Source organism: Pipistrellus kuhlii, unplaced genomic scaffold (genome assembly GCF_014108245.1).
Source record: "Pipistrellus kuhlii isolate mPipKuh1 unplaced genomic scaffold, mPipKuh1.p scaffold_m20_p_34, whole genome shotgun sequence".
Classification (NCBI taxonomy): Eukaryota; Metazoa; Chordata; class Mammalia; order Chiroptera; family Vespertilionidae; genus Pipistrellus; species Pipistrellus kuhlii.
The window spans coordinates 3,060,371-3,086,873 of NW_023425534.1; the positions used below are offsets into that span (position 1 = coordinate 3,060,371).

The following is a 26,503-nucleotide window of genomic DNA, read 5'->3' on the forward strand; positions in this document are numbered from 1 at the left end:
ATTTAGGCTGGATTTTAGATTTTGGCCCCTTCTCTGATTGCGTTCGACACCCCTAGCCTAGAGCCTGCGGTGGCCAGGTTTCAACCGGTCTTTACAGCAGCACCAACATGAAAACCAACATGAAGAGCAAAAGGTGAGGAAAACGTTTTCTTGAAAACACAGAGAAGCTTTAATCTTTTGGGATCGTATATCTATCAGAGGCCTAGTGCACAAAATTCGTGCATGGGTGTGGTGAGGTGTCCCTCAGCCCAGCCTGCACCCTCTCCAATCTGGGACCTCTCGAAGGATGTCCAACTACCCTCTCATAATCCAGGACTGCTGGCCCCCAACTGCTTGCCTGCCTGCCTTCCTGATTGCCCCTAACTGCTTCTGCCTCCTAGCCTGATCACCCCCTAACCTAGGGGTGTCGAACTCAATCAGAGAAGGGGCCAAAATCTAAAATCCAGCCTAAATCACGGGCCGAATGGTTTACTGAACAATCATAAACTGTCATTGTGCTGGAAACGTAGCGGAGTGCAGTGATGACAGCGCGGTGCGGGCCACATTGCAAGGCCTGGCGGGATGGATTTGGCCCGCGGGCCTTGTGTTTGACACATGTACGGCCTAACCACTCCCATGCCAACCTGTTTGCCCCCTACTTCCCTCCTTTGCTGTCCTGGTCACCCCTAACTACCCTCCCCTGCAGGGTTGATCATCTCTAACTGCCCTCCTTTGCAGGCCTGGTGCCTCTCAACTGCCCTCTCCTGCTGGCCATCTTGTAGTGGCCATCTTGTGTCCACATGAGGGCAGCCATATTGTGTTTTGGAGTGATGGTCAACCTGCATATTACTCTCTTATTAGATAGGATAGAGGCCTAGTGCAGGGGTGGGGCAGACTGGTTTGCCCTGAAGGGTGTCCTGGATCAGGGTGGGGGTTCCCTTGGGGTGTGGAGTGGCCTGAGCGAGGGGCCTGTGGTGGTCTGCAGGCCAGCCACGCCCCCTGGTGACCTAAGCGGAGGCCCTGATATCTGGAATTTATTTACCTCCTACAATTGAAACTTTGTAGCCTGGAGCAGAGCCAAGTCTCCTGATTGCTCCATGGTGGCAGCCATTTCTGTTGGGATTTATGTATCTTCTATAATTGAAACTTTGTAGCCTGGAGTAGAGGCCTGGGCTGGCCAGGGTGTGTGGAAAGCTTTGCTTCTTCCATTGCCAGGGGCAACCCTAGCCTCCCACTCTTTCCAGCTCTGTGGCTGCCACCATTTCTGTTTGGATTTGTTTACCTTCTATAATTGAAACTTTGTAGCCTTGAATGGAAGCTTAGGTTGGCAAGGGCAGGTGGAAAGCTTGGCTTCCTCTATTACCTGGGAAACCCAAGCCTCCCTCCTGCACTCTGTGGCTGTAAGCCATTTTGGTTGGGTTTATTTGCATACTTGCTCTGATTGGCTGGTGGGCGGCTTTGTGAGTGTGGCAGAGTGATGGTCAATTTGCATATCACTCTTTTATTAGGTAGAATGGTTACCATGTATTTTTATCCCTCATTTACACATGCGTGAATACATATACACAATTGCATTTTAAAAATATATATATATATTTTATTGATTTTTTACAGAGAGGAGGAGAGAGGGATAGAGAGCTAGAAACGTCGATGAGAGAGAAACATCGACCAGCTGCCTCTTGCACACCCACTACCGGGGATGTACCCGCAACCAATGTACATGCCCTTGACTGGAATCGAACCTGGGACCTTTCAGTCCACAGACCGACACTCTACCACTGAGCCAAATCAGTTTTGGCACACAATTTCATTTTTAACAAATATTAAGGGCCCGTTAGAGGGTACTAAAGATGACATAAAGAAATATAAAATGTGATTCCTGCCCAGAAAGCCTTATCTCTGTAAAAACATACGTGCATGTATGTAAAAGAAAGAAAATGCATGGGTGAGGGAGAAGGAGTGGAATCTCAAGTTCAAGACTAAAATGAAATAAATATTAATTTTTAATGGGCAGAACAAAATACAGCTCTGTGGAGAGGAGCTGGGCTTTGTGTAGTGGCCCAGTCCATGCAGGAACGAAATCAGGTGGCTCTCAAAGTTCAGCCCAGGCAGGACCTGTGTGACCTCTGCAGTCTCAGCGACCCAGACTCAGGCACTTCCAGGGAAGAACTCAAGCCCCACCGGCCTCTCCTCTAGACTGAGAGCTCCAGCAGGGTAAGTGTGCTCCCAAGCACCTCCCACACCCCACAGAAAGTTCTCCCCCAAGCAGTTCTCAAAACTCTCCCAACTGTGCCAACTGTGATGATGGCTTAGATCTAGCGTCAAAGGCCAAATTCTAGGATCACTGATGCCACAATTTAGAGGACTTAAGACACTTGAACAGAAGAACCATATTTCCATAGGGGGGGAAAAAAGACATTAATATGAAAACAATTTCAAAATTCAACATCTCAGAAAGAAAACTTAGCTGAATGGAATTCTGGGTCTCAAGCAAGGTTTCGCCTGCTTGCATTTCCTATTTTTATAATACAAGTAATGGTTTTCAAATTACATACAAGAAAAAAAAAATTTTCATGGGTGGGTGGAGAGGGACATGATTTTTCTACCACTGGTAAGCTGTAAGTAAGACTGAGGTGAATGTTTTCTTAAAACAATGCAATTAATTTCTACTCTACTTTTTAAGTGTTACTCAAGGACATAACTTAAAAATTAAAATAAACCAAATTATACCAGGATTATGATTTCAGATACATTTTGAAATTTATTTTTAATGTCAGCTTTTAACAGACTAGATGTATTTTTTAAAACTTCAGCAAACTGAATTTTCAAAGTTAGGGTGGGTTCACAGATCTAGTAAGGTTAAAAAAAATCTATTAGTGATATAAAATATGAGCTCCAAATAAACTCTTGGACTATAACCAGAGTAATCACAACATTTAAGTCTTTTTAAAGACCAGTTCAAACCATTCATTGGTTTTACTAGCTAATAAAATGGGTGAGTCTATTTCGGCTTAAAAGTCACAAATGTCTCTATCTAAAAGTCCCCAGGTACCCAAGACCCAGCTGGATCATAAGAAACCTGGGTTAACAAATGCCAACACAAACAAATAAAACTGTAAGCAGCACTTTCTCAGTAACAGTGTAAGGCCATTTCCAAGTGCAGATCCTACAAGAACTACATAGTGTATGTACACTGACACACTCTCATACCACCCCACCACTTCTGATACGCAGGTAAGGTCAGAGACAGACCTAAGACATTACCACTGAGAGCAGCAAATATACAAGGTCCCTGATTGTAAAAAGTCACTTAATTTTTAAGACCCCCTCCCCCCAATATCAACACCAAAAGTTTCTTACATGCAAATTTTTAAAAAAATATATTTTATTGATTTTTTTTTTTTTTTACAGAGAGGAAGAGAGAGGGATAGAGAGTTAGAAACATAAATGAGAGAGAATCATTGATCAGCTGCCTCTTGCACACCCCCTATTGGGTATGTGCCTGCAACCACATGTCCTTGACCGGAATCGAACCCGGGACCTTTCAGTCTGCACGTAGAGGCTCTATCCATTGAGCCAAACCAGTTTCGGCTACATGCAAATTCTTAACTGCTTCACTTCCACAAGGAATCAGCCAATCTCTCTTAGAGGACCGCATCAAAACTGGACCACTCACTGCCCAAACATCCATACAGGCCAGACTATCAGAATGAGGAGATTCAAACCTCTGCTCCATGTTAATAGGAACAAACCCTACATGGGAGTAACATAGGATCACACACAGTACTGGCCCCACCACTGCAGTGCCTGTTTCTATCGGTCACTTCCGCCTCACATGGAAAATTCCAGCTCTGTCTGTGTTTACCTGAGGGCAAGTAAATAAGAGAAAAGGTATGGCACTTAAATGTCTACCCTTTTACCCAATCTTGCCAACCTCAAAGCACTTATATTTCCTATTCACAGTGAAGGTGTGTCAGTAACAGAAACATTTGTAGTGTTAAGCACGTAAACTTCAGATTAATGAGAAGTCATCCTTTCAGATAAAAAGGTTTCTATTGGAAACAAACCGGTGTAGCCCAGCCTGACTCACAAAGACAATTGTCACAACTTAGACAGGAGGACAGCAGTTTTTATAGGAAATGTGACAGGAGCTACTACTGAGTTTCTGGGGAAGACTGGGAAGTGGAAGAGGGAAGCCATATTAAGAAATTCCATCACTGATAGTGAAAATAAGCCCAGATACTTCTCTGTGTGTTTGGAAAATTTTGTAATAATATGAAAAACAAAATCAAGACCTCATAGTGGACTTGAGTCCTTACAGCTCTCACAGATAAAAGCAGTATCACTCCCAGGATGAACGTGAAGACAGGCTTCAGTCTGCAAGGCTTCTTGAACATAAACGGCTGTGTCCAATAGGCCCGGTGGAGCCTGGGAGTCTCACTGGCCCGGGAACCAGGGGATGCGATGACCCTGGTCTCGGGTCGCACTGCGGGGTGAGGCACAGCATTTGCAGAGGTCTCGGATTTAAACCAGAGAGCTTCCTGAAGGATCGCTATGTGGTTATAACACATTTGTCCTCCTTAATATCAACCTATTCAGTAAGTCTATACTCTGTTATGTAATATTGGATTAAGCATTAATGAGGCTAGAAAATTGTTTATCTAAGATTATAATCTGAAGTTAGACAAAACTTCATGCTGAATGCTCAAATTGAATGCCAGAGTAATTTTTAACCTCTTAATATTAACAGAATCTCGATTACTCAGTCCTAAAGCCCTGTGCAAATACTAGTCATTCTTTGCTGGGAGAATAGGCTTATGCAAAAGATAATTTGTCCAAATAAATGAACAATTAATATTCAATAGTTATGTACATATTTAACAGAACTTATTCCCAGAAATGTGGCTGAAAAGGTGGTTGATTTTCATGATATTTTTCAAATTAAAATTTTAAATCTCTAATACTTTTCATCCTATCACCCAAAGTTAAAAAATAACAACTAAACATCAAAACCATTTACCTATCCATGGGGCTCTTGGTCCCATTAAAAAGTGACACATTTCCAATAGAGGAAAGCACAAAAAGAGACAGACTTCCATTTTCCTAAGTCACTGTCAGCTCCTTGCTTTCGGTTTTACTACAGGACTGAATTATTACAAGAATAAAGTTTAGACCTCAGCTTGGATGCTCTCACTTTTCTTCTCTCTTTAAAAGCCTCAAAGGGGGCGGGGGTGTCTCCACACGCACCTGCGAGGACAATCCTGGCCTAAGTCCCACTGCATCGCCTGATGCAGCCACCCCGCCAGTGCACTCGCCGGACATGTTTTGCAATTTCCTGTCTCCAGGCCTTTGCTCGCGCTATTTCCTACAGCTGGAAAGTCGCTTTTCCTCCCCCTCCCTCCCAACCTCGGCCTGTCAAAAATGTGTCCTTCCTTCAAAGTTCAGGTCACACTGCACTCTTCAGAGCCTTCCAGAAGCTCTCAGCCTCTGTGCACACGGAGGGCCTGACCCTCCACCTCCGCCAGGAGGACCCTGAGCACATGCAGGTTCTCTCCCCTGCAGGCCCGTGGCACCTCGCTTCTCTTTGGACCTCTGCCGTGACAGCGAACCTTTCTAAAGACTGAACTGTATGGAATACTTAGCTCTACAAATGGGAAATGGGCAAGTGAGTTTCTAGTACAGTAAAGATTAATGTACCAGCAACTGGGTTTATTTCTATTGGACTAGGTTCTCAAAAGTAAAACTCCAGAGACGAGCAAGGCAGGTAAGGTTGGGCGCCTTTTCACCTCCTTCCTCCGCGGGCTAATTACAACTTCGGGGGCATTTCTTCTCTCTGCCAGCTCGGTGCAGATCAAATTGTCTTCTCACTAATGTCAGCTGCCTGAGACAGGGCGCTGAGTACGTGCTCCCAGTCTGTGAGCCAATGCCGCTAAATCTGTCTGAGCTACAGCAGATAGAGCCACACACCAAGTCCAGCCAGGATTCCGGGATGGCCATTCAGGTGTCAGATACGGAAAGTCTTTGGTCCAAACAACACAAATGTGTTTTCAGCACAAAAGGTAAATGTCACTGTCACCCGAGTAACCGTCTCATTTTGAAGAAAACTGCAAGGTCTGTATAAAACCAGACAGAAGACTATTTTGGAACACCAATGATTTTATATTATTCATAACATGGCTTCCCCTCCTGGTAATTAAGATTCAATTCTATCTGGCCTCTCATTTTTCGGGCATTAACTTAGTGTAACTCATCAACCCAAAGGGCCCCTGAAGTCCCTAAAGCAGAACCCAAGGGCCTGGTTCCGATCACCCTCTCAGAACCTCAGCTAGGGACACGTACTGTGATTTACACCGATGTACTCGTACCCGAGTCTTCGTGTGGGTGAGGCCCAACAGTGTGCTGAGAGAAGTGCACAGCCCAGCAGAATCTGATACATTCCACAAAGACTCTTTACTCTATTCACTCCTCATTACTGAGGGACAAATGGAAGGATACAGAGAAAGATAATAAACCTCAGGATCTCTGTACAACCACGACACTACAATGTTTGACTTGCGGTTACTCTCCTGGGTATCATGAAATTAACATGTAATACCCACTCAACTAAACCTCCATTAACACAACCACAACCAGGAGGCTTTCCACAATCACAACCAGAGGCCCACTTCAATGGCAGCAGTGCTCAGGCAGCCAGAGGAGTGCCTGTGTAATAAGCTCCAGACCAAAAGAGCTAGGAAGCCGTTTCTGTCCATTCCCACCAGGCCCTGGTCTGCACAACCCACTGAAGGAACTGGTAGGAAGGAAGTCTCCTCAACAAGGCTTCAAGACAAAATACATCCCTTAACCTAGGCACTGCCTACAACCCCTCCCAGTTTTTCAACTAAAATAATTTTTGACAAGTGAGAGTAATTATGTACTTTCATAGCATTTGGCTACTTGGTGTAGTATTTGGGGTAGATGGGAAGAACAATCATTTTCAAGTGTTTTTAGGCACTCTATTGATAGTATCTCACTTAAATTCTCAAAATTATTCTTAAATTTTTTTTTTTTAAACATACTTTTTATTGATTTCAGAGGGGAAGGGAGGAGAGAGAGAAACATCGATGAGAGAGAATCTTTGATTGGCTGCCTCCTGCAACACCCATACTGGGGATCAAGCCTACAACCTGGGCATGTGCCCTGGACTGGAATCAAACCCAGGACTCTTCAGTCCGCAGGCCAATGCTCTATCCACTAAGCCAACTGGCTATGGCTCAAAACTATTCTTAAGACTAGGAGAATCAGCCGAAGCCGGTGTGGCTCAGTGGTAGAGTGTCGGTCTGTGGACTGAAGGGTCCCAGGTTCGATTCCGGTCAAGGGCATGTACCTTGGTTGCGGGCACATCCCCAGTAGGGGGTGTGCAAGAGGCAGCTGGTCGATGTTTCTCTCTCATCGATGTTTCTAGCTCTCTATCTATCTCCCTTCCTCTCTGTAAAAAAATCAATAAAACATATTAAAAAAAAAAAAAAAAAGAGTAGGAGAATCGGACCGTTTTACAGACACAGTCACTAAAGGACAGAGAGGCTGAATAATCTGTGTAAGGCCCCAGGGCAGGTTAGTGGCAAAGGAGCGAGAGCCATCGTTTTTTGCTCTCAGAACAGTGATAGCCCAAAATGTGAGAACGTGTTATAAAGACTGTATGGAGCACCTATAAAAACTCTCATGCAAAGAAACACCATTTCAGAAAAAATAACTTCCCAGTGCTTGTCAAGATTTGCCCTGAACTTCCCAATAACAGCTCAAAGCAGACGGCACAGTCCAAAGGCACAGTCCAAAGAGATCATCACGTACTACAGTTACTGGTGAAACCAAGAATAGAGCACAGGTCTGCTGAGCCAGGTCCAGGCCCAATCAGGCGTGTTCTTTGGATGCTGACACCCTTCTGAAGTTTCAAGTCAGTTGAGAATAGCAAAGAAATGAGTTAATAATTTTGGTAAATAGAACAGAACCTGTAAAGTAGCTAAGGATTGGCTATAAAAGAGGCATAACCATATGAAGGTTTCTATCAAGGAAGTTTTCTACCAGAAACACTGTTGTCTGCATGTTTCATCTTCCACAGCAAAATAAAAAAGAACTTTGCCCTCCCTCCCCGGAGCGGTGAATGATTAGCCTGCCTGTGCTGATAACTAAGGGAAACACCAGTGCCTCCCCCAGCTGATTAGAATACTTAGAGCTTTCCTCTACCAACAAGCTCCTCCAATTCTATGCACAGACACCCGGACACCAGCAACAGTTAGCCAGCCAGCCAGAATAAATCTTCCGGTGAAGCAAGCAACGCTCCCATTAGCTCCGATCCGTGAAGAGGCGAAAACAGAAAGACTTCTGGGTGCCGGAGAAGTAAGGAGAGGAGCCACGTGACCAGGAAATTGCGATGGCAGCGAAGTGATGAGGAAGGGCCCTGGAAAGAGGTGCTAGAAAAACAGGCAACCAGCTTGAAGAGTTGGTGTAGTGAGAAAAAGCTACTTACTGAGTCTGACATTATCAGTAAGAGTAAGGAGCAGATGGCTAGCGTGGCTCAGTGGTTGACAGTGACCTATAACCCAGGAGGTTACAATTCGATTACCAGTCAGGACACTTGCCCAAGCTGCAGGCTCGATCTCCAGTGTGGGGAGTACATGAGGTAGCTGACCAATGATTCTCTCTCATTGATGTTTCTATTTCTCTCTCCCTCTCCTTCCTGAAACTAATAGGAAGATGTAGAAGGCTGGTCAACCTTGAAGCTCTGAAAGGTCAGGGCCACCTGCTCCCTATCTAATTGAGACAATGGTAATGGAGGCAACTTCCCCATCAAATAATCATGTAAATCCTTATTGATATGATAATCAGCCCATTACCTGCCTAAGGGCTATGGGTGCATCCCATAGTCTCAAAGAAAGGGATAGCAAGGCCAGAGCCTAACAGTAATCCTCCCACTAGAGGTGGGCTCCCACTTGGCCCCCAATATTCCCAAATAATCCTCCCACTAGAGGTGGGCTCCCACTTGGCCCCCAATATTCCCAAATTAATACTTTTCTAGTCTTTTTCATTTGTGTGGGGCCTTCTCCAGAACCCGAACTCTGAACCACGCCGGCTGTGAAAGGGGCTCCCACACTCTCCCTTCTTCCTCTCTGATATCAATAAAAATAGATTTTAAAAAGGAGGAAGAGGAGAAGGAGGAGCCAAGAGCAAGAAGAAACAAAGAATCGAAGATTTAGGTTTGATCTAGGTTACCAAAGCATCCTACTTGAGAGTTAAAACTAGAAAAAAATTAGCATTTCCAAATGCTAGACAGATTTTAGATTTAGTGCTTAATCTTGCTATTATAAATTTATTTTTTTTAAACAGAAGGATAAAGTAATTGTCCAGCCACATCTTCATAGTTTGCAAGTTACAGCAGCATTCGGGATAGATGAAAGTTGAATTGAGAGGTTATGATCTAGCCCCGTGGCCCGCAAACTGCAGCTCTCGAGCCACATGTGGCTCTTTGGCCCCTTGAGTGTGGCTCTTCCACAAAATAAGACAGCCTGGGCAAGTCTATTTTGAAGAAGTGGCATTAGAAGAAGTTTAAGTTTAAAAAAATTTGGCTCTCAAAAGAAATGTCAATCGTTGTGCTGTTGATATTTGGCTCTGTGGACTAATGAGTTTGCTGACCACTGATCTAGCGCATCGCATCACGTCAAAACTACCCACTGATCTTTCTCAGTATCACCCCAACTTGGCCAAACCAAAATTCCTACACTCAAGGAAAAGGCATTTTACTTTTTAAAAATAGGCATCAAACTTCAAATAACTGAAATCCTCAGAAAACCCTCTTTCACTGGGTTTCCAATTTGTTCTGGAAAGATAAAAAAATAAGTTGGCTTTATGGATTATTACATATTTAATTTTTATGTCTGTGAACCGTTTTCTCCTTTTCTTTCTTCTTCTTCTTTTTTTTTTTTTTTACCATTCTCATGACCCATTTCTCAGCATATTTAGATGTATAGTAAATATTAAAAGTGTAATCTAGTTATGACCGATGATGCAAACCACTGATTTGTGGGAGGTTGTACTTGAAATCTTACAACCCGCTTCCCCAATTATGTTATTGCTGTTCTTAAGCTACTGTCCAGAAAGTGTCCAGAAACATTGATTAAAAAAGAAAATAATCAAAATTGAGGAAGAAATCGATACACAAAACCCAATTAGAAAACCAAAAAACCAAACCAAACACAGCAACCTACATACTTTTACAATGAATACACTTCACCCATCTCCCCTTCCACTCCTGGAGAAAATCCTAACTATTCACCCCATCCCCCACTCCCACAGAGGGCCTCAGCCTCAGACACTGGACGTCAGGGCACGTGCCCGGGTCCTATTGCCCCCCCAGCCTCCACTATTCCTTGACGCAGCCAGAGGACACCCCCCTCAATTACCTGGAGGAAATTACAGATAAATGAAACAGAATCCCTTGCTAATATTTTCTTCATATAACTTCACTCTGAAATGTTCTCAGCAAACCCTCCTACCCCATGCTTAGTAAGAATACTCATCAGATCTGACTCTCAGCTTTGTAAAATATCACAGGAATTTTTAAAAGCCTCCTTTAGCAATTTATAAAATTCTTATGCATCTCTCAAATGGAAAGTGCAAACTTTTAGGGCTAGAAAATTGAGAGGTAAAACTACTCTTCAAAACATAGCAACCTTAAATATCGAGAAAGTCGCAACAGAATTCAAAGTATAGGAGCTACAAACCAATCAACGAAATCCAAACTAGTGATAAATGGTATTTCCTACGTCAGCCCCTGTATTTAAAATTAGACGTTAACTCCCCAACACCCTGTCCCTTCCCTCCTCCCTTAACCCTGAGGCCGAGGACCTTAGGCTCTTATAGCCGCTTGCTGGGAGCTAGGCAGTCTGTCACTTCACTATCTGGAAGCATCTACCGCTCACCGCGGAGGGAGGAGGATAGGATGCCAGGCCAGCCCGGTCTGAGCACAGCGCAGGGTTAAAGGAAACCATTTCATAAGATCATGTGTGGAGAAGCAGCGGGAGCAAAGAGGAAAAAATCAAGTTACATAAAGTCCAATTGTACTCACTGTTTCCTTACTGGGAAGCAGCTCCTTTCTAATCCTGAAGAAGTTCTTGCCGTACTGCCGGAGCCCCTTAACGAAGCGTTTCTGCGATAAAAGAAACAAATGGTATGTAAAAACCGAAAACAAAACAGGATGTCAGCAAGCAAAGCTATCTGCAATCAGCAGAATAACAAAGTCTCAGCCAGGGGCCATTGACCGGGCCAGGGGGGATCTCAGCAGCAGACCTGGGGCCCCCAACAGGGCCAGGCCCGCCACAGCCTTCACCAGAACCCCGAGCCCGTCCCGCCCAGGATTAGGGAGAGGACGCCGTGTCTGCGGCTCGGGAGCCATCTGTGCCCGGTGCTAGCCGTCTGCACACTGGTCCAGAGATATAACAACAAATGTGCCCCGTCTTTCAGCCGACAGCACAACTGCTCTCCACCTGAGAAGAGGCTTCCGCGCGAGCAGGAGGAGGAAACAGAACCGAACCTGGAGGATTTTCCCAGGACAGCGGAGGGCTACAGCCTCTCCTGAGTCCGAGGAATTCTCCGGGAAGGGCCGGAGCAGAAGCCCACCGGGGCCTGCGCGTCAGCTGGCCTGGCCCGCCATCTCCGCCGCTAAAGCCACTCCAGGGCATCAAATAAAGATCCCCGGCACCCCTTCCTGCTTCCCGAACCCTCCCCCCGTCCCCCTCCGCCCATTTCCTTCGCAGTCCCGAGACTTTCACTTTGTCCCATTCCTCCGGCCAGCCCTCCCCGCCGGCGGGGCAGCTCCGACTCCCCGGCCCCCCCTCGGGGCGGGGCTGGGTGCCGGGCGGAAGCCCTGCCTCCCCCAGCCTTCTGCCCCCGCCCCCCCCCCCCACCCCGCCTCCTCCCCCAGCCTCCTACCCGCCGCAGGCCCGGCCCGGTGGGCGCGGGGGCGGCAGCCACAGGTCCGCGGGGCGGGCGCCCTCGGGGGCCGGGGCCGGGCCGCGCGGGGCCGGCCTGTCACCGCTCCGGCCCCACAAAGCGGGCGGCAGCGGGCGCTCGGTGTGACCGGCCGCGCAGCGCGGGCGCCGCTGGCACCGGGGGAGGAGGCAGGAGCGCAGCCCGGCGGCCGCGGGCGGCTGCAAAAGGCGGCCTGGATCGCCGGCCGCCCGCCGCCCGCGCTCCGGCCCCCGCCCGGCCTCCTGCGCCAAGCCCGGTGCGCGCTGGCGCCGGGCTCCCGCCGCCCGGAGCTCGGGGTAAATCCGGCGGAAACTTCCTGCCGCAGCCAGCGAGCGGGCGCCCCGGGCCGGGCCCCGCTGCCCAGGCCCCTCCGTCTGCAGCCTCCCTCCCGGGGGCACGGGAGCAGCCCCCGCCGCACCCCCCCTCCCGGGCTCCAATGGGGGGTCTGGCCCCAAGGACCCTCGACCCCCCGCAGTCCCTTGGACACCCCCCCACCCCCTGCGGTCCCTTCCGGCCGGGGATTGTGGGCGGCCGCTCCCGCGAGGCCCAGGCCTTGGCCCGCACCTCGCAAGGCGCCGTTTCACAACTAAATCACCGCGGAGGCTTCCCAGCCCATAAATCACCTGCCCACCGGGAGGAGAGTCCCTCCCGCTCCCCCTGTTTGAGACCAGCCGGGCAAATTCAGTGAGAGCCTGACTTGGCCTGCAAGGCAGATCTGCAACCTCCTACTCCATTCCTAGAGGCTCTGCGTTTTCAGACCTCATCCCTTTCTAAGATATGACTCATCATTGTCAATTTCCAATACAGTTCTTACAGTTCAAAGGAAAAGTCTGTCAAGGCACAAAAAAGCAAGCCCTCCTACAGTCTGGACAAGAGTGACCTCGGTTACCTAACAAAGTATCATTCTAAGTCCTGTACGCATCCTGGACGGCGTGTGGCGTGTGAGGTATCCGTGGGGGACATGGAGAGGAAGGAGGCTCGCTGGCCTCAAGGAGCTCCGTGGCGAATAGGTAAACAGCTCAATCTCTGGGCCTCAGAAAAGCAGCAGAGGAACAAAGGGCTGTGGGTGGGGCCAGGAGGAGGAAGCAATTTGCACCGCTGGAGTCTTAGAGGAAGTGACAGGGAAGAGCATGAGCCGCCAGGTGTGCTCAGCAGGGCTTCGAGCGAAGGAGTCGGCCAGGAAGGGCGCACAGAACATTCTGGGAACTGCAAGGAGGACGGGGTGTGCAGAGAAGAGTGCCAGGGGTAAGGCTGGGTGGCAGGAGAGGAGGGGTTGCAGGGAGCCTTTTGGACCAGCGGAAGCCTTATGGGCCATGAAAAGCCTTGGAAGGATGGCTCCAGTGGCATGTGGCTGGGGCCCAGGGGCAGACTGGCTACAATGGAGAGACAGCTAAAGAGGCGGGTGAGATAACCCAGGAGTGAGGTGAGGGAGGCCTGACCTCACCCTCAGCAATCACGATCAATGCTTCTTCACCCACTCTCAGAACCTGCTGTGCGCCCAGCACTGGGAGCCAGCACTGAGGTACAGCTCCTAGCTGTGGCAAGGGAGCCAAAGGCACGGTCTGTGTCCAGAGCGCTTTCCCCAGGATGGCGAGGCTCCAGGCCACCAGGAAAGACAGTGCAGAGGGAGGGGTTCGGAAGGCCCCATGGAAGGCAGAGGTGGTTATAGGAGAGGAGAGTCTGCACAAAGTTGAGGTGGGTGATCCGGCGTGAGTGTGATGGTGGGCTTCCAGGACCAGCCGAGGACACACACGGGCCCACAGGGAGGCTGGCATGATGGAGGCGGAGGCCGAGGAAGGCTGACTCCAGAGCATCAGGCTAACGTGGTGGAGCCAAGCAAGCCTGAGCTCAGATTCTGTTCCTCCTCTGGACATCATCCATTCAACTAATAATTATTATCTACTCTATGCCAGAACTTACATATGTTAATTTAAAATCCTCACAACCTAAAGGAGTACATTATTATCTCCATTTTGCAGACAAGGAAGCTAAGGCACAGATGGGTAAGTAATAGACCAAGGTCACCCACGCCTCAGAGGAAAAGAGAATTCAAACCCAGGCTCCAAAGCCTGTGCCCGTCACTGCCGCGGCCTGTGAAACGGAGGTAGGAGTCCACAGACGGAAGGGTGTGTAGTCCCGGTGCCGTTACTCTGATTGCCCTGACATCACGTCCCTGAGTCCTCAGTGTTCTCCCTACAGAGGCCTGTCAATGCCCTCCGCTCTTGCCTATTACAGTGCTGGTCCCAGGCCAGCCCTTATTCCTCTCTCCTTCCAGCGGCCTCTTAACCCGGCTCCCCATTCAGCCGTTTACAAGCCCCTGCAAGGAACTTCTCAAAACCACCAAGTTCACCCGAGTCCCACTCTGTCCTGCTCCCAGCCCTCCCTAAGGACAGCTCTCACCTATGCAGAGTGGAGTGTGCACACCTTAGCCCTGAAGTCAGGGCCGCCAGGATCCTGTCTGTCCACCTCTCTAACCAGATTCCAGCAATGCCAGCCGGCCCATCTGCAGCTGTCTGAACTCCACTCTCACAGCCTGCTCACGATCCCGCCGGTTCATTCAAACCCAAGTCCCAGTCCCTCCCATTTGTCTGGCGCTTATTTATTTGCATAAGGTCTCATGTATTAACGGTCTATGGCTCTGAAGAAGGCGCTGTATCTTACTCTGCTTGGCTCCCTACAGCATCAGGCAGTTGGAGATCCATGTTTCTGGTATGTAAGTGAAACAAAACATGAGATGACAGGTGTGTTGGGCTAGCGTGGTGACTGGGAAATAGTTAAAAGTCAAAGTGTTCATTTTGAACGCTGATAACCGGGTTCACTTTCTTGGTCCCCTGACATGAAACTCGCCTGATTTTCCTCCTATTACCTGGCTTAATTCTCTGTTCAACCTCTAAATGTTGGGGTCTCCCCACGGCTCTGTCCCAGGCTTCCTACTGCTCAAACTCCCTCCCAATATGCCACCCACTGCCCTCTGGGCTCTAAATATCACTCAAGATTCTTACCACGTTCGCAAGGCTAAACCTGTGGTCCAGGCCCATGGCGAACACTTGCTTGAATGTCTCAGACATTTCAAACTGCTTCTAGAAACATGAACTTGACATCTGGTGGTGAACACAGACCACTTCTGTCAATGTATGTCAATGACTATGCTATCAAGCGCAAAGCACCATTGGCTCCATTTAAAAAAAAAAAGAAGAAAGAGCTTCATGTGGCCTGCGCAGCTACTTCTCTATGGCAAGCCACAAGACCTCAAAGCTGGCAAAACATCTGCTGCTCAGGGCCCAGCCTTTACCTTGTGGTTTACCAGAAATGCAGAGGGGCCTTTAAAATCGAAACAAAGCCAACCCACTCAGAGTTGGTCAGTGATCAGAAGAAGTCAATATGTTCAACATTCCTTTCCCGCTATTAATTCATTTCCTTTCCCTCTAGTAATTCATTTAGCTTCAAATGGAGACTTGAAGTCTTTAAGACTAATTTAACAATTAACATTATCGACTTAAAAATAGACACATCTAGGCATACCTTGGAGATATTGCGGGTTTGGTTTCAGACCACTGCAATAAAGCAATATTGCGATAAGTGAGTCAGAATGTTTTTGCTGGTGGAAGGTCTTGCCTTCTGTTTGTTAAATAAAATAAAAAAAGGGAGGGGGGCATCTGTGAGGCCTGCCTGTACTCTAAGCTTCTGAGTGTCAGCTCACAGATATGGTCTGTTCTTAGCAGTAGAGCTGAAGTTCAGCATTTCCAGCGCTGAGATTCCAGGCCCCGTGGATTATTTCCACGTTCCTGCTCCTGGCGGAGGGCAGATGTTGGAATGCCATGGTGTGAGGGTGAAGGAGAAGGAAGCCTGTGCTCACCTAAAGGCGGGACCGTGGCTGGGTCACTGTCCGAGCTCAGCAGCCCTGCGGTTCCCGCTCCACAGACTGGCGGCTGGGCCCTCAGGGCGTCAACTGAGGGTCCTGCGGGTGTTTGTCTTTACTTAACCTGCATGTGTTGCTTGGGAGTAGAAACCAAGTCCTTTGCTATTTCTGAATCCTCGTAGCCAGGTGAGATCCAAATATAAATACAAGTTTATTTATGGTGAGGAGATTATTTTTGTTTTACAAACTTAGTTTGTGGTTGTGCTCATCTCATGTATTTTGATATGTACAATAACATTGTATAAATTTAAGGTGTACATGTTAATTTGATACACATATATTGTAATATGATTTGCCATTGTAGTGATAATTAGAACCCCAGTCATGCTACATAATTATGCTCCAGTTTTTAGACAATCTGCTCTAGTTTTTCACTACTGAGTTAAAACTTCATATCATCATCAGGAGTTTCCTATCTGTAAGCTCCTAGTAGAGAATATTTAATTCCTGGCTTTAAAAAAAGTGAATTACCTGAATGAGCACAGTATTTACTGCTAAACTGGGTTTTAATAGGCCCTGGAAAGCTCTATTTCTTATTTTTGGTAGAATGCACAGAATATGAGATTCAAACCCAGAAGTCCTGGGACCTAGTCCGCTCCTCTGTCCATAAAGGAAATTTTGACATGGCTGTTTATAGACACAGCCAGTTTTGAAATGGGAGATACTTAATAGGAATAAACATAATTGGGTCACAATGCAGTAACATTTTCTCTTATGATAACATTACACATTCAAAAGTCCCTGGTGCTATTGCTGAGCCTGCCCTGTGCCCATGACCTACCCAGATGCTGACCCTCTCCACCCTCGGGTGGCAGGGTGAGCCTAGGGCTAGCAGCTTCGCTGTGAGGGTCATGATATGAGGCAGGTAGGGAAACACCACCCTAAGCAACAATAAAACCACTAACTGATTGGTGCTGGATCTGTCTAAGGGCTGCGAGCACTGACTTATTAAACATCACAACAACCTTCCAGGAGTCAATTAGGGACTACTATCTCCATTTTACAGAAGGAAAACTAACCATGCCATCACTCCAGGGTCAAGGGTGACCTATGTGAGCAACTGGGAGCCTCGGGTGGGTGAGGCCTAAGCTGGAGTCCAGGACAGGGTGCAGCTCACAGCTGATGGATGGGCATCTGTTGTCTTTGTTTGCGTTTCAAGATAAGTTGTCCTAAAAAATCTATAAATGAATAAGGGCTATATTCTCATAATTTAATTTATTCTTGCCTCAATTTCTTCTTCTTTCAAATTGGCAAAAAATACCTGCCTTATCCATTTCACAAAATTATTCTGAAGCTCAAACTGGTAGCAAAGAGGAGAGCGGCAGGCTGGCTCAGTCCCCCCCCCAGGAGAAGGGGCACTCATCTCCCTCAGCTGCTCCTGGATCCCCAGCACGGCTCCCCTCCAGGGCTGGCTCTGCCCTGGGTCCGCAGCAGAGAGCAGAGGCAGGACGGGGACCACCCCTCAGAAAGAGCTGAAAAACAGCTCTGCATTCACTCCTGGCTGGAGCTTTCAGAATTAACTCACTCCAGTGAATTTTAACTAGTACATCACAGTCAGAAACTCACCAGGACTTCGAAAAGTGACTTCACTCAATCCTCTTACATAACTGTTTGGAAAACACTGTCGGTATTAAAATGATTCCCACTGTGAAAATGGCTCCTTCTGCTCTCCCCTGCTTTCTGCACAGAATTTTATGTTAATAACTCACTGGTTCTCAGGGGACTGAGGAGCAGGCATATTTGCAAGTAAGCAATCCACAGGCCCCCTCGCTCCGGACAGAGACGTAAGCCCATGAGCCAGGCAGGGAGGCCAGGAAGCAGGCCCAGGACAACAGGCACAGCGCAGGTGTGTCCCAGACGTGGGCCTGTGCTGACGAGGGGTAAGGTGGGAAAGGCATGATGTCAAGCAGAGGAAATTAAAGCCTTCCTAAACACTTGTATGACACAGTGCCCACCTGTCCATCAACAGCTCCTCCTGACCAACCATCAGCTGAGAACCTACTGCATTTCCGCCATCTATAATAGTCTAGTTTGTTAGAGATCCCTGTCACCACATCTAAAACCTATTTCTTGCTGGAGGTACACTAATGATGCTGCTTTGAAAAGTATCATTTGGTTTTGGGTTTTAAATATTTAACACATATGTAATATGACATGCTTTACATGATACTAAATGCATCAGGAAATGCGTCTACCTGTGTATCACATCCTAAAAGCAGCAGCTGATAGGTACAGCAGTTGGTCAGCAGTCAATCACTGCTGAATGAATGACTGACTGACTGACTGAATGAATGAATGAATGTATCTGGAGGTGAGCTACCGGGTCTTCCCAAAGCACCATTTGATTTCCCAGCCATCCGCCCTCCGTCTTGACTCAGTGTCTCCAACATGTGTTCACTGCTAAGTTTCCGACTCTCTAATTACTACTTACAAACTGTTTAACACCAACTTTCCTGTCCAATCGACATACAAATCCCACCAGAGAAACCGCACTGTCCCACCCCATGATGCCACTTAGCACCCAGAAGGAAGCTGGTAATTAATTTTTCAACACACCTGTGCTCGAAACCCTTTCCAGGTGGTCTCAAATGTCAAGTAAAATTACTCCATTTTTCATCCAAAGACCACATGCCTCATAGGAAAATGACCTCATGTCAGACGGTTTACACAGCAACTGAGCCCACTAGCAAAGGCCACTGAGCCGTCCATACATCCCCGTCTGTATGACAATTACACCAAGGCCGTTGTCCTCTCCCCATGGCAGACCTGACAGCACGGCCACTGGTGAGGATCAGCACACTCAGTGCATCCCAAGTCAAACGAGAACCGGCTGGTTAAGCGGCAGCAGTAACAGATGTAGGAATGCGGCCAGCAAAGTGTCTCTGGCCAGTTATGGCTGCCCAGCTACACCCAAATTAAAAACAACCCGCACTGACCACAGAGCCCACATGGAGGCTAGAGGCTCCTCCTCTCCCTGTGACGTCACTGATATTACCCGGTCTCCCCAGAATGTCCCTGTAAGCGCTCATAAACAAGTCACAAAAAAGTTCCCCTTCATTAACAAAGTAGGCCTCAGCAAGAAAAGAGAAACGGAAAAAAGAAATGTGGCTTGTCTGTAAGTTACAAGCAATAAAAGAATGGAAATTTTAGTGAAGAAGACTTCTGAAGTCTTAAGAGTCCAAATTAGTGGCTGCCCAATGGAAACTGAATGTGAGCCAAACATGTAACTTTAATTTCCTAGTAGCCATATGTTTTAAAGATAAAATTAATTTTGATAATAATAGTTCCTAATGTCCATTTTAACTTGATCTATCTAAAATATTGTCAATTCAGCATATAATCAATACAAAAATATTTAAATAGTTTGCGTTCTTTTGTTCCTACTAGGTCTGTGAAATTCAGCATGTAGTATACACTTACAACACATCTCAGCTTGGACTGGCACATTTTAGTGTCAACAGCCACATGTGGCTGGTGGTTACCAACCCAGGTAGCACAGGTCTAGAATGATCCTTATTTCTGTTTTGTAAAACATTTAAAGTTCCAAAACACTAGAAGTTTTCCATTAGGAAGGTAAAATAAGTACAGTTAGAATTATGGACAATGGTATCACATAGTCTTAAATGAAATAAAATCACAAAAGCCTGTTATTTTAAATTAAATGAAATCTATCACCCGGAAGAACTCAGCCAAACCCAGAAGTTATGATCTGCCCACAAAGAGGGGAAACTGAGGCCCTGACGGGCACCAGGGGCTCACTTTGGCTCCTGCCATGGAAAGGGCTCTCGGACTCTGCTTCTCCCTCGCCACAATCTGACAGGGCCAGGGCTACTCGTTAACTTTGCTCACTTTGAAGGACCCCCAAACAGGGAGGAAAATCAATGATTCCCTTAGGAAATGTGCGGGGATGGGGGAAGGGAGAGTGTTCCTATTACCGAAGGCAGCCTCAGATCCCTGTCTGACTGTGGTCATTGTTTTCCTTTTTATTGCCATTTGGCCTCCTGCTGTCCCCATGCAGAACAGCTCCCACTGGGGTCGCAGGGAGAGTCCCCACATGGGGTGCTGGTAATGGGCCCCACCATGAGGCTGCTCTGCTGGCTTTTGTTTGGAACAATAGCATTCCCATGATACCTCACTCTTGCTGAAAATACTGGTATTAAGAGAGCATGAACACAGCTGTGTGTAAATTACACACAGAGGTTAATATGTATATTTATAAGGAACACAAACATGCTAATAGCACAGTTACATACACAGTCAGGTATATTGGCTGCATGGAGAGTACGGTTTGAGTTCCTAAGCATTTCTTTAAAATATTATAGAATGCAATGGTTAAGAAATGCTTAACCTGCACAGGCAGGCTGCGCGTCTTGTCTTCCGCCCCTCCTCCCGTGCAGAATGCCCCCACAAAGTTCTCCTCATTTCCACCTGCAATATGGGAGAAACTGCTGGAAACTCTATGGAGGAGAAACCTCACAATAAAGAGCTTTAAAATTAACTTTTATAGTAAAAATAAATCACTATGGGATGATTTTCAGTTAAAAAGTAATCATTGTAAATTAGGGGAGGAGGACAAGAGAAGGCAGTATGGGCGAGGCAGAAAGTGGGAAGAACATGAAAGTTCAGAATTAACCTGTCCTGCAATGATGGTGTTCCCTTCTCTACACGAACGTGTTACGTTCACACGGCATGGGGAAGGCAGGGTCCTTTGCATTTTTCAGCTAATTTTGGAAATCAGAGAAGTGCACTCAGCAGTATATATTCACTGCCTTAAGTCCACATATGGACACGTGACCAGGAAACCTGGGCTCTGGTTCTCAGCCTGATCCTATCCAGGCTTCCTATGACCCAGGCGAACCCTTACCTTTCCCTCCCTGGGCTGAGTTTCTCATGAAAGATGCATCCTAAGTATCCTCATTTACCAGATAAAGCACTAGCTTTTAAATTGTGAAGTGTTCTAGGAAGGCGAAAGAAAACTGGTAATAATCCAACTGAGCAGAAATGTTATATATATGTGAGTGTGTGAGTGTGTGTGTGTATACACATAATAACAAGCTCACAAAAGGCCTTAATTTTATTCTTTAAAAGCTTTAAAAAAAACACGCTCCAACTGATACTCTTCATCTTTTATTTTCCCTTGGTGTGGTTTATATAAACTCCGGGTTTAAAATGAAAGGAAGGTCCATTTCTGAGGCCTGGGTTTACCGTGCTTACAGTTCCACCAATAAATCATCTCCCAATCTGGGCTTGGAAAAGCACTGGCCACGGTTTGATTGCTCCAGCCCCAGGTTGCCAGGCAACCAACACAAGGGGGAAGTCTGAGAAGCGCTGACAGATAGCCAAGTGGCTGAAACAACAGACTTCTCTCTGTCAAAAATGTGTTTCAGAGAGCCACTTCCCCACCTCTGCTCCCTGCTAAACACTACACGATTGTAAAATCAAAATCAAAAGGCCACTGTAATAAAAACACTTCCTGCTCAATTACGAATTGTTAAAAAGCTGTGGGGAGGCCCAGATCACACAGTGTATGGCAACAGAAATGTGATACTGTAAATGAGATAAAGTCAGCAGCATGCGAGAAACCTGATCTAAATGCAGCTCTGTAGCTCCGGGTCAGGGGCCCTGGTGTGTGGAGCAAATCAGCCGCCCGCCGCCAGAGGAAGCACCAGAAGAAAATAATGAATGTGGAAACGTTACAGAAACAAACCAAACAATAACCAAGAAGCCGCAGGTCCCCGTTACTTAATAACAAAACCAAGAACATGCTCAATTGCTGTGAAACAGCCTGGAGATAATGGGAGTTTTCTCTCTCTGGCCTGATTGCTTGTGTAGAATAGGGCAAGGAAGATCAAGCATCCTCGGGAACCACGCCCCCTGGCGGATGGGCAGGTGGGTGGATTCCAGAATGCTTGCCAGTCACCTGGATTATAGGAGACACTAATGCCCTTCAGATAATGCCTGGTAACAACACCTGAGGGCTGGCATCTACTTCAACACCCGAGTGCCTGCCCTGAGCCAGGAACGTGCCACCCCAGTCCTGTCGGCATATCATGGAGTGTCATTTCCATGCAGCATCCCCCCATGAAACCACTGCCCTGGCTGCCATCTCAAAGCCCAGAAATCCGTGGTTCTTTGGAAGAGGTCAGCACTAAGAACAGGTTCACCTTTTTTGTGCCATGGACCCTTTTTGGCAGCCTGGTAAAGCCTAACCTCTTCCTAAAAATGGGTTCTAAATGCCTAAAATAAAATGAATAGATTCAAAAGGAAACCAGTTACTTGAAAACAGGTTACCAAAACATTAGAAAAGGTAACTAAGCAGACCTTATTGCCATTAAGAAACCAAGATCTCTCAGAGGGTTTTGGTTTCCAAGGATGTTTTGGGGGGGTGGTGGTGTTGCATTTTGTTTTATAATAAGAGCCCTGGCGTTGTGACAAACAGGCCAGGACAGCAGTTTATTCATCACTAAGTCACCAAAGCCACGCACAGCCCAGGTCACTGCCCGAAGCCGGCAGCTCTGAAGGTGTGCAGGCTCCCAGGCTGGCCCTCTCTCCCAGGCCTGCTTTCCCTGCGTGTCTCCAGGCCAGAGGAGGGCCTGGCAGGAAAGATGTGGAGATCTGCTACCTGCGAACTGGGGTACAGACCCAGAAGACTTCCTTATGGGCCTGTGGGATCTTCATTTCCTAACCTTCCGCTTCCATGTTTTCTTTCCAGTCACCCCCCTGGAATGAACTCTGTGTAGAAGGGAAAGGCCCCTCCCATCTAGGGTGCTGAGCCGCAGGACCCGGCAGAAACTCCGGGCAGAAGCACAGTCCATGCAAACCATGGGTCTGGATGTGGGCACAGGGACTGATATGGTTACCACAGGAGCCTTAAGCAACTCAAATACTTTCCAATTCTCTGCTTTCAACCAAACTGAAAGAGGATCTAGAAAAGGTATCATCTGATAAACTACTGAAAATATGTCTGATGATAAATTACATTTTGGCATTACAATGTAAAATTCAAATATTTACATTACACTGTAAAAAAACTATCATTCCCATCTACTTGTTCATATAAACAAGATTTCTGAACATTTATATCTACAAATAAATAAGAATAAAACATACAGAATATAGCCTTAATTGAACAATAAATAATATTCATCCAAGAACTTAAAAAAAATTTAATCCATCTTATTTCCAATGAATAGTAAAAAGTAAAATTTTATCTACTTGTTTTTAATATATTTTATTGATTTTTTACAGAGGAAGAGAGAGGAATAGAGAGTTAGAAACATCGAAGAGAGAGAATCATCGATCAGCTGCCTCCTGCACACCTCCCACTGGGGATGTGCCCGCAACCACGGTACGTGCCCGCAACCACGGTACATGCCCTTGACCGGAATCGAACCCGGTACATGCCCTTGACCAGAATCGAACCCGGGACCCTTCAGTCGGCAGGCCGACGCTCTATCTACTGAGCCAAACCAGTTTCGGCTTATCTACTTTTTTTTTTTTTTTAATATATTTTATTGATTTTGTACAGAGAGGAAGGGAGAGAGATAGAGAGTTAGAAACATCAATGAGAGAAAGTCATTGATCAGCTGCCTCTTGCACACCCCCTACTGGGGATATGCCCGCAACCAAGGTACATGCCCTTGACCGGAATCGAACCCGGGACCTTTCAGTCCCCAAGCCGACGCTCTATCCATTGAGCCAAACCGGTTTCGGCTTATCTACTTTTATAATATCTTCTTTTGTTCACCTGCACACTAATAATTATGATAACTCTATAATTATTGGAGAGACCTTTTCTTTTAACACAGCTTTTTTTCTAATCTAAAGGGAATCACAGTATGTAGCATATTTTGATACACATGCTTTTTTGCTTCCGGGCATATGAAAGGCTGATCTGGCAAGACTCTCTAGACAAAATGCTTTACATTAGGAATAAAATCTACAGGGAAGCAGATGCAAAAGCTACTAGTTATGCCCTGACTGGTTTGGCTCAGTGGATCCCAGGTTCCATTCCAGTCAAGGGCACAGGCCCAGGGGCATGCAGGAGGCAGCTGATCAATGATTCTCTCTCATCACTGATGTTTCTCTTTCTCTTCTCTCTCTCTCCCTCTCTCTCTCTCTCTCTCTCTCTCTCTCTCTCTCTCTTCCTGTCTGAAAATCAATAATACATATGCATATATTGATTTTATAATAATAATAATAAATATATTTTTTATTATAATAATATATATTTTTTAAAAGCTACTAATTATATGAGTTAAAGGGGGGAAAGATAAAGTATAAGATTTTATTGGTAAAAAATAGCTCATTGGTGTATTTTCTTTTTTTAAAAACATATTTTTTATTGATTTCAGAGAGGAAAGAAAAGGGAGAGAGAGAATCATCAATGATGAGAGGGAATCTTTGATTGGCTGCCTCCAGCATGGTCCCTACTGGGGACCGAGCCCACAACTGGGCATGTGCCCTTGACTGGAATTGAACCCGGGACCCTTGAGTCTGCAGGACAACGCTCTATCCACTGAGCCAAACTGGCCAGGCTCTCTCGTGTATTTTCAAAATAGGTAATAATGGGTATAAATCTCAATGGTATTCAAAATACACTAGATATACTTAATAATGATGGGAAAGTTTTATTTCAAATGTCAGAAATTATATCCTAATAATGAAAAGAAAAAAAAGCATACAGTATTTTAAACTTGGGAGGGAATACATGGCTTTTTAAGCAAAATTCTTTTAGGGGCTTCATGGGGGGGCGGGGGCTGCGGCATTTAACTTTGTATCTAGAAGGAAGACACTCAGGGAGGGATTCTTGGGAGCGCCAGGCCTGCTTCCACACTCAGGCAGGCTAATCAGAGTCTGGTGTTACCTAACAGAACCAACCTAGGGTCACTCTCACACATTCTGGAACCAAGACAGACTGTGTCACAAAGTGGATTTATCAGGGTGATCATTTCACAGGTTACATGTCCAATCACTGGGTAGTACAGCCGAAACTACAATAGTTTAATATTGTATGTCAAGAGCAATTGAAAAAATGTTTTAATTTTTTGGAGTAACTGTTGTTCAACTAAGGTACAGATAATTCTTCGCATGAATTTCAGAACTGGGTGAGACATCTGTCTGTCCAAGAAGAGTGAGAGCTCAGACTCCTCAGTGAGCAATTACGGTGCTCAGCAGCCTCCATCCGGTCTCTCCAGGCCCAGTGCCCACCCCCCAACAAGTGTCTGGACTAGAACTTGTGTTAAAATGGACGCTGTGGTTCCATTTCAGTTCACGGGGACCGTGCTGTGTGGAACCATGTCTACAACGAGGGCAGGAAGGAGGACTGGGGTGGCACTGGGGCTGTGTATCTGCCACTGCTGTCCCAGAGTCAGCTATAGCCAGGCCCTGCTGCTCCCATAGTGCTCCCGTCATTTGGAGAAAAGCAAATCAACACGGGATGATTTCCAGTTAAAAATTACTAAAGTTCCTGAGTCTTGACCAGAACAGCTTATAGGCTGTAACAAAGCCCCACCTCCTCTCTCCTCACGACCTGCCGCCTGGGGGTCCTGTGGATTAACCACTCACCACTGGGGTGACTATGAACACGTGCACTCACTGCCACATGCCTGTACTGTCCTCCTCCTCTAGCTGCGTGTGCTGTGTGCCCTGCCATGGACTTCCCACACTGAGCCCCGCACTGGGTCCGGCACAACCATTAAAATCTCTCCCCTCGAGGTGGGTGGTCTAGTCTGGGGTCATCGGGCAGAGTGCTTTCCACATACAAGTCCGTTCTTCAAGGACAATCCTATTATCAGTCCCTGAACCTGCCAGGGCCGGACAGGGCCTAATATTAACTAATACTCTTGTTTCTCAGAAAGAAAACCAATGGTCCAAGGCACCGCCTCAACCAGAAAGGCCTGCCAACACCTTGTTTCCTACCACAAGCTTGAATTCCATCACCAGTGGGTAGTTTTCTACAGACAGATGAGTAGTTATCTAAGAGAGTAGAGGTGATGAGAGGATGTGGGGGGAATGAGGAAGAACTGGAGTTTCTTGTTTTGGGGCGCATCACGAACATCAAAGTACCCGGCCCGGCCATGGTACCTCCGTAACTCAAGTCAGTTCATCAAGTGTGATGAGTGTTTTCCTAATAATTTAAATTACTTAACACGCGGAGGAAAGCGCCCGCCAGCGGGTGTCACAGCCTCCGGGGCGGCAGCGCTGACCACAGCAGGCAGGACTGGTGGGACCTTACTTACCACGATCTAGGACAGGTAACAGTGGCCGAATACAGGATGAAAAGGAAATGTTCTCCATAATGAGGAGATGAATCACCTGCCCATCCAGCTCCTTCATGTCTTTTATCTTATTTTGCTTTAGGCTCTTAGGCCTGTTTGATAAAGCATCACACGAAGGAAGCACCGAAGAAAATGAAAACACGACCCCTGAAGGGCCCTCCACAGGCTGGACAAGCCCCCTCTCTCCTGCCACAGAGAACATCCATCCCAACTTCTGTGCGGCTATCAGGCCGCGACAAGACCCAGCCCCTTCTCTGCTAACCTCTCCGCCAATCCAGAGTCAGGACAAAGGCTGTAGAAGACCTTTTGGCATTAAGTCCGT

General features: G+C 46.8%; 1 protein-coding gene across 3 annotated transcripts in view; it reads right to left on the reverse strand.

Moving 5' to 3' along the window:
- The window catches only part of RERE (arginine-glutamic acid dipeptide repeats), a 357,124-nt gene that overhangs the window by 43,357 nt on the left and 287,264 nt on the right, over nucleotides 1-26,503 (reverse strand). For all 3 annotated transcript variants that reach the window (XM_036460929.2, XM_036460931.2, XM_036460930.2), the window contains one exon: nucleotides 11,081-11,161. In XM_036460929.2, coding sequence (XP_036316822.1) covers nucleotides 11,081-11,161 — 81 coding nt within the window. The remainder of the gene's footprint in view (nucleotides 1-11,080; nucleotides 11,162-26,503) is intronic.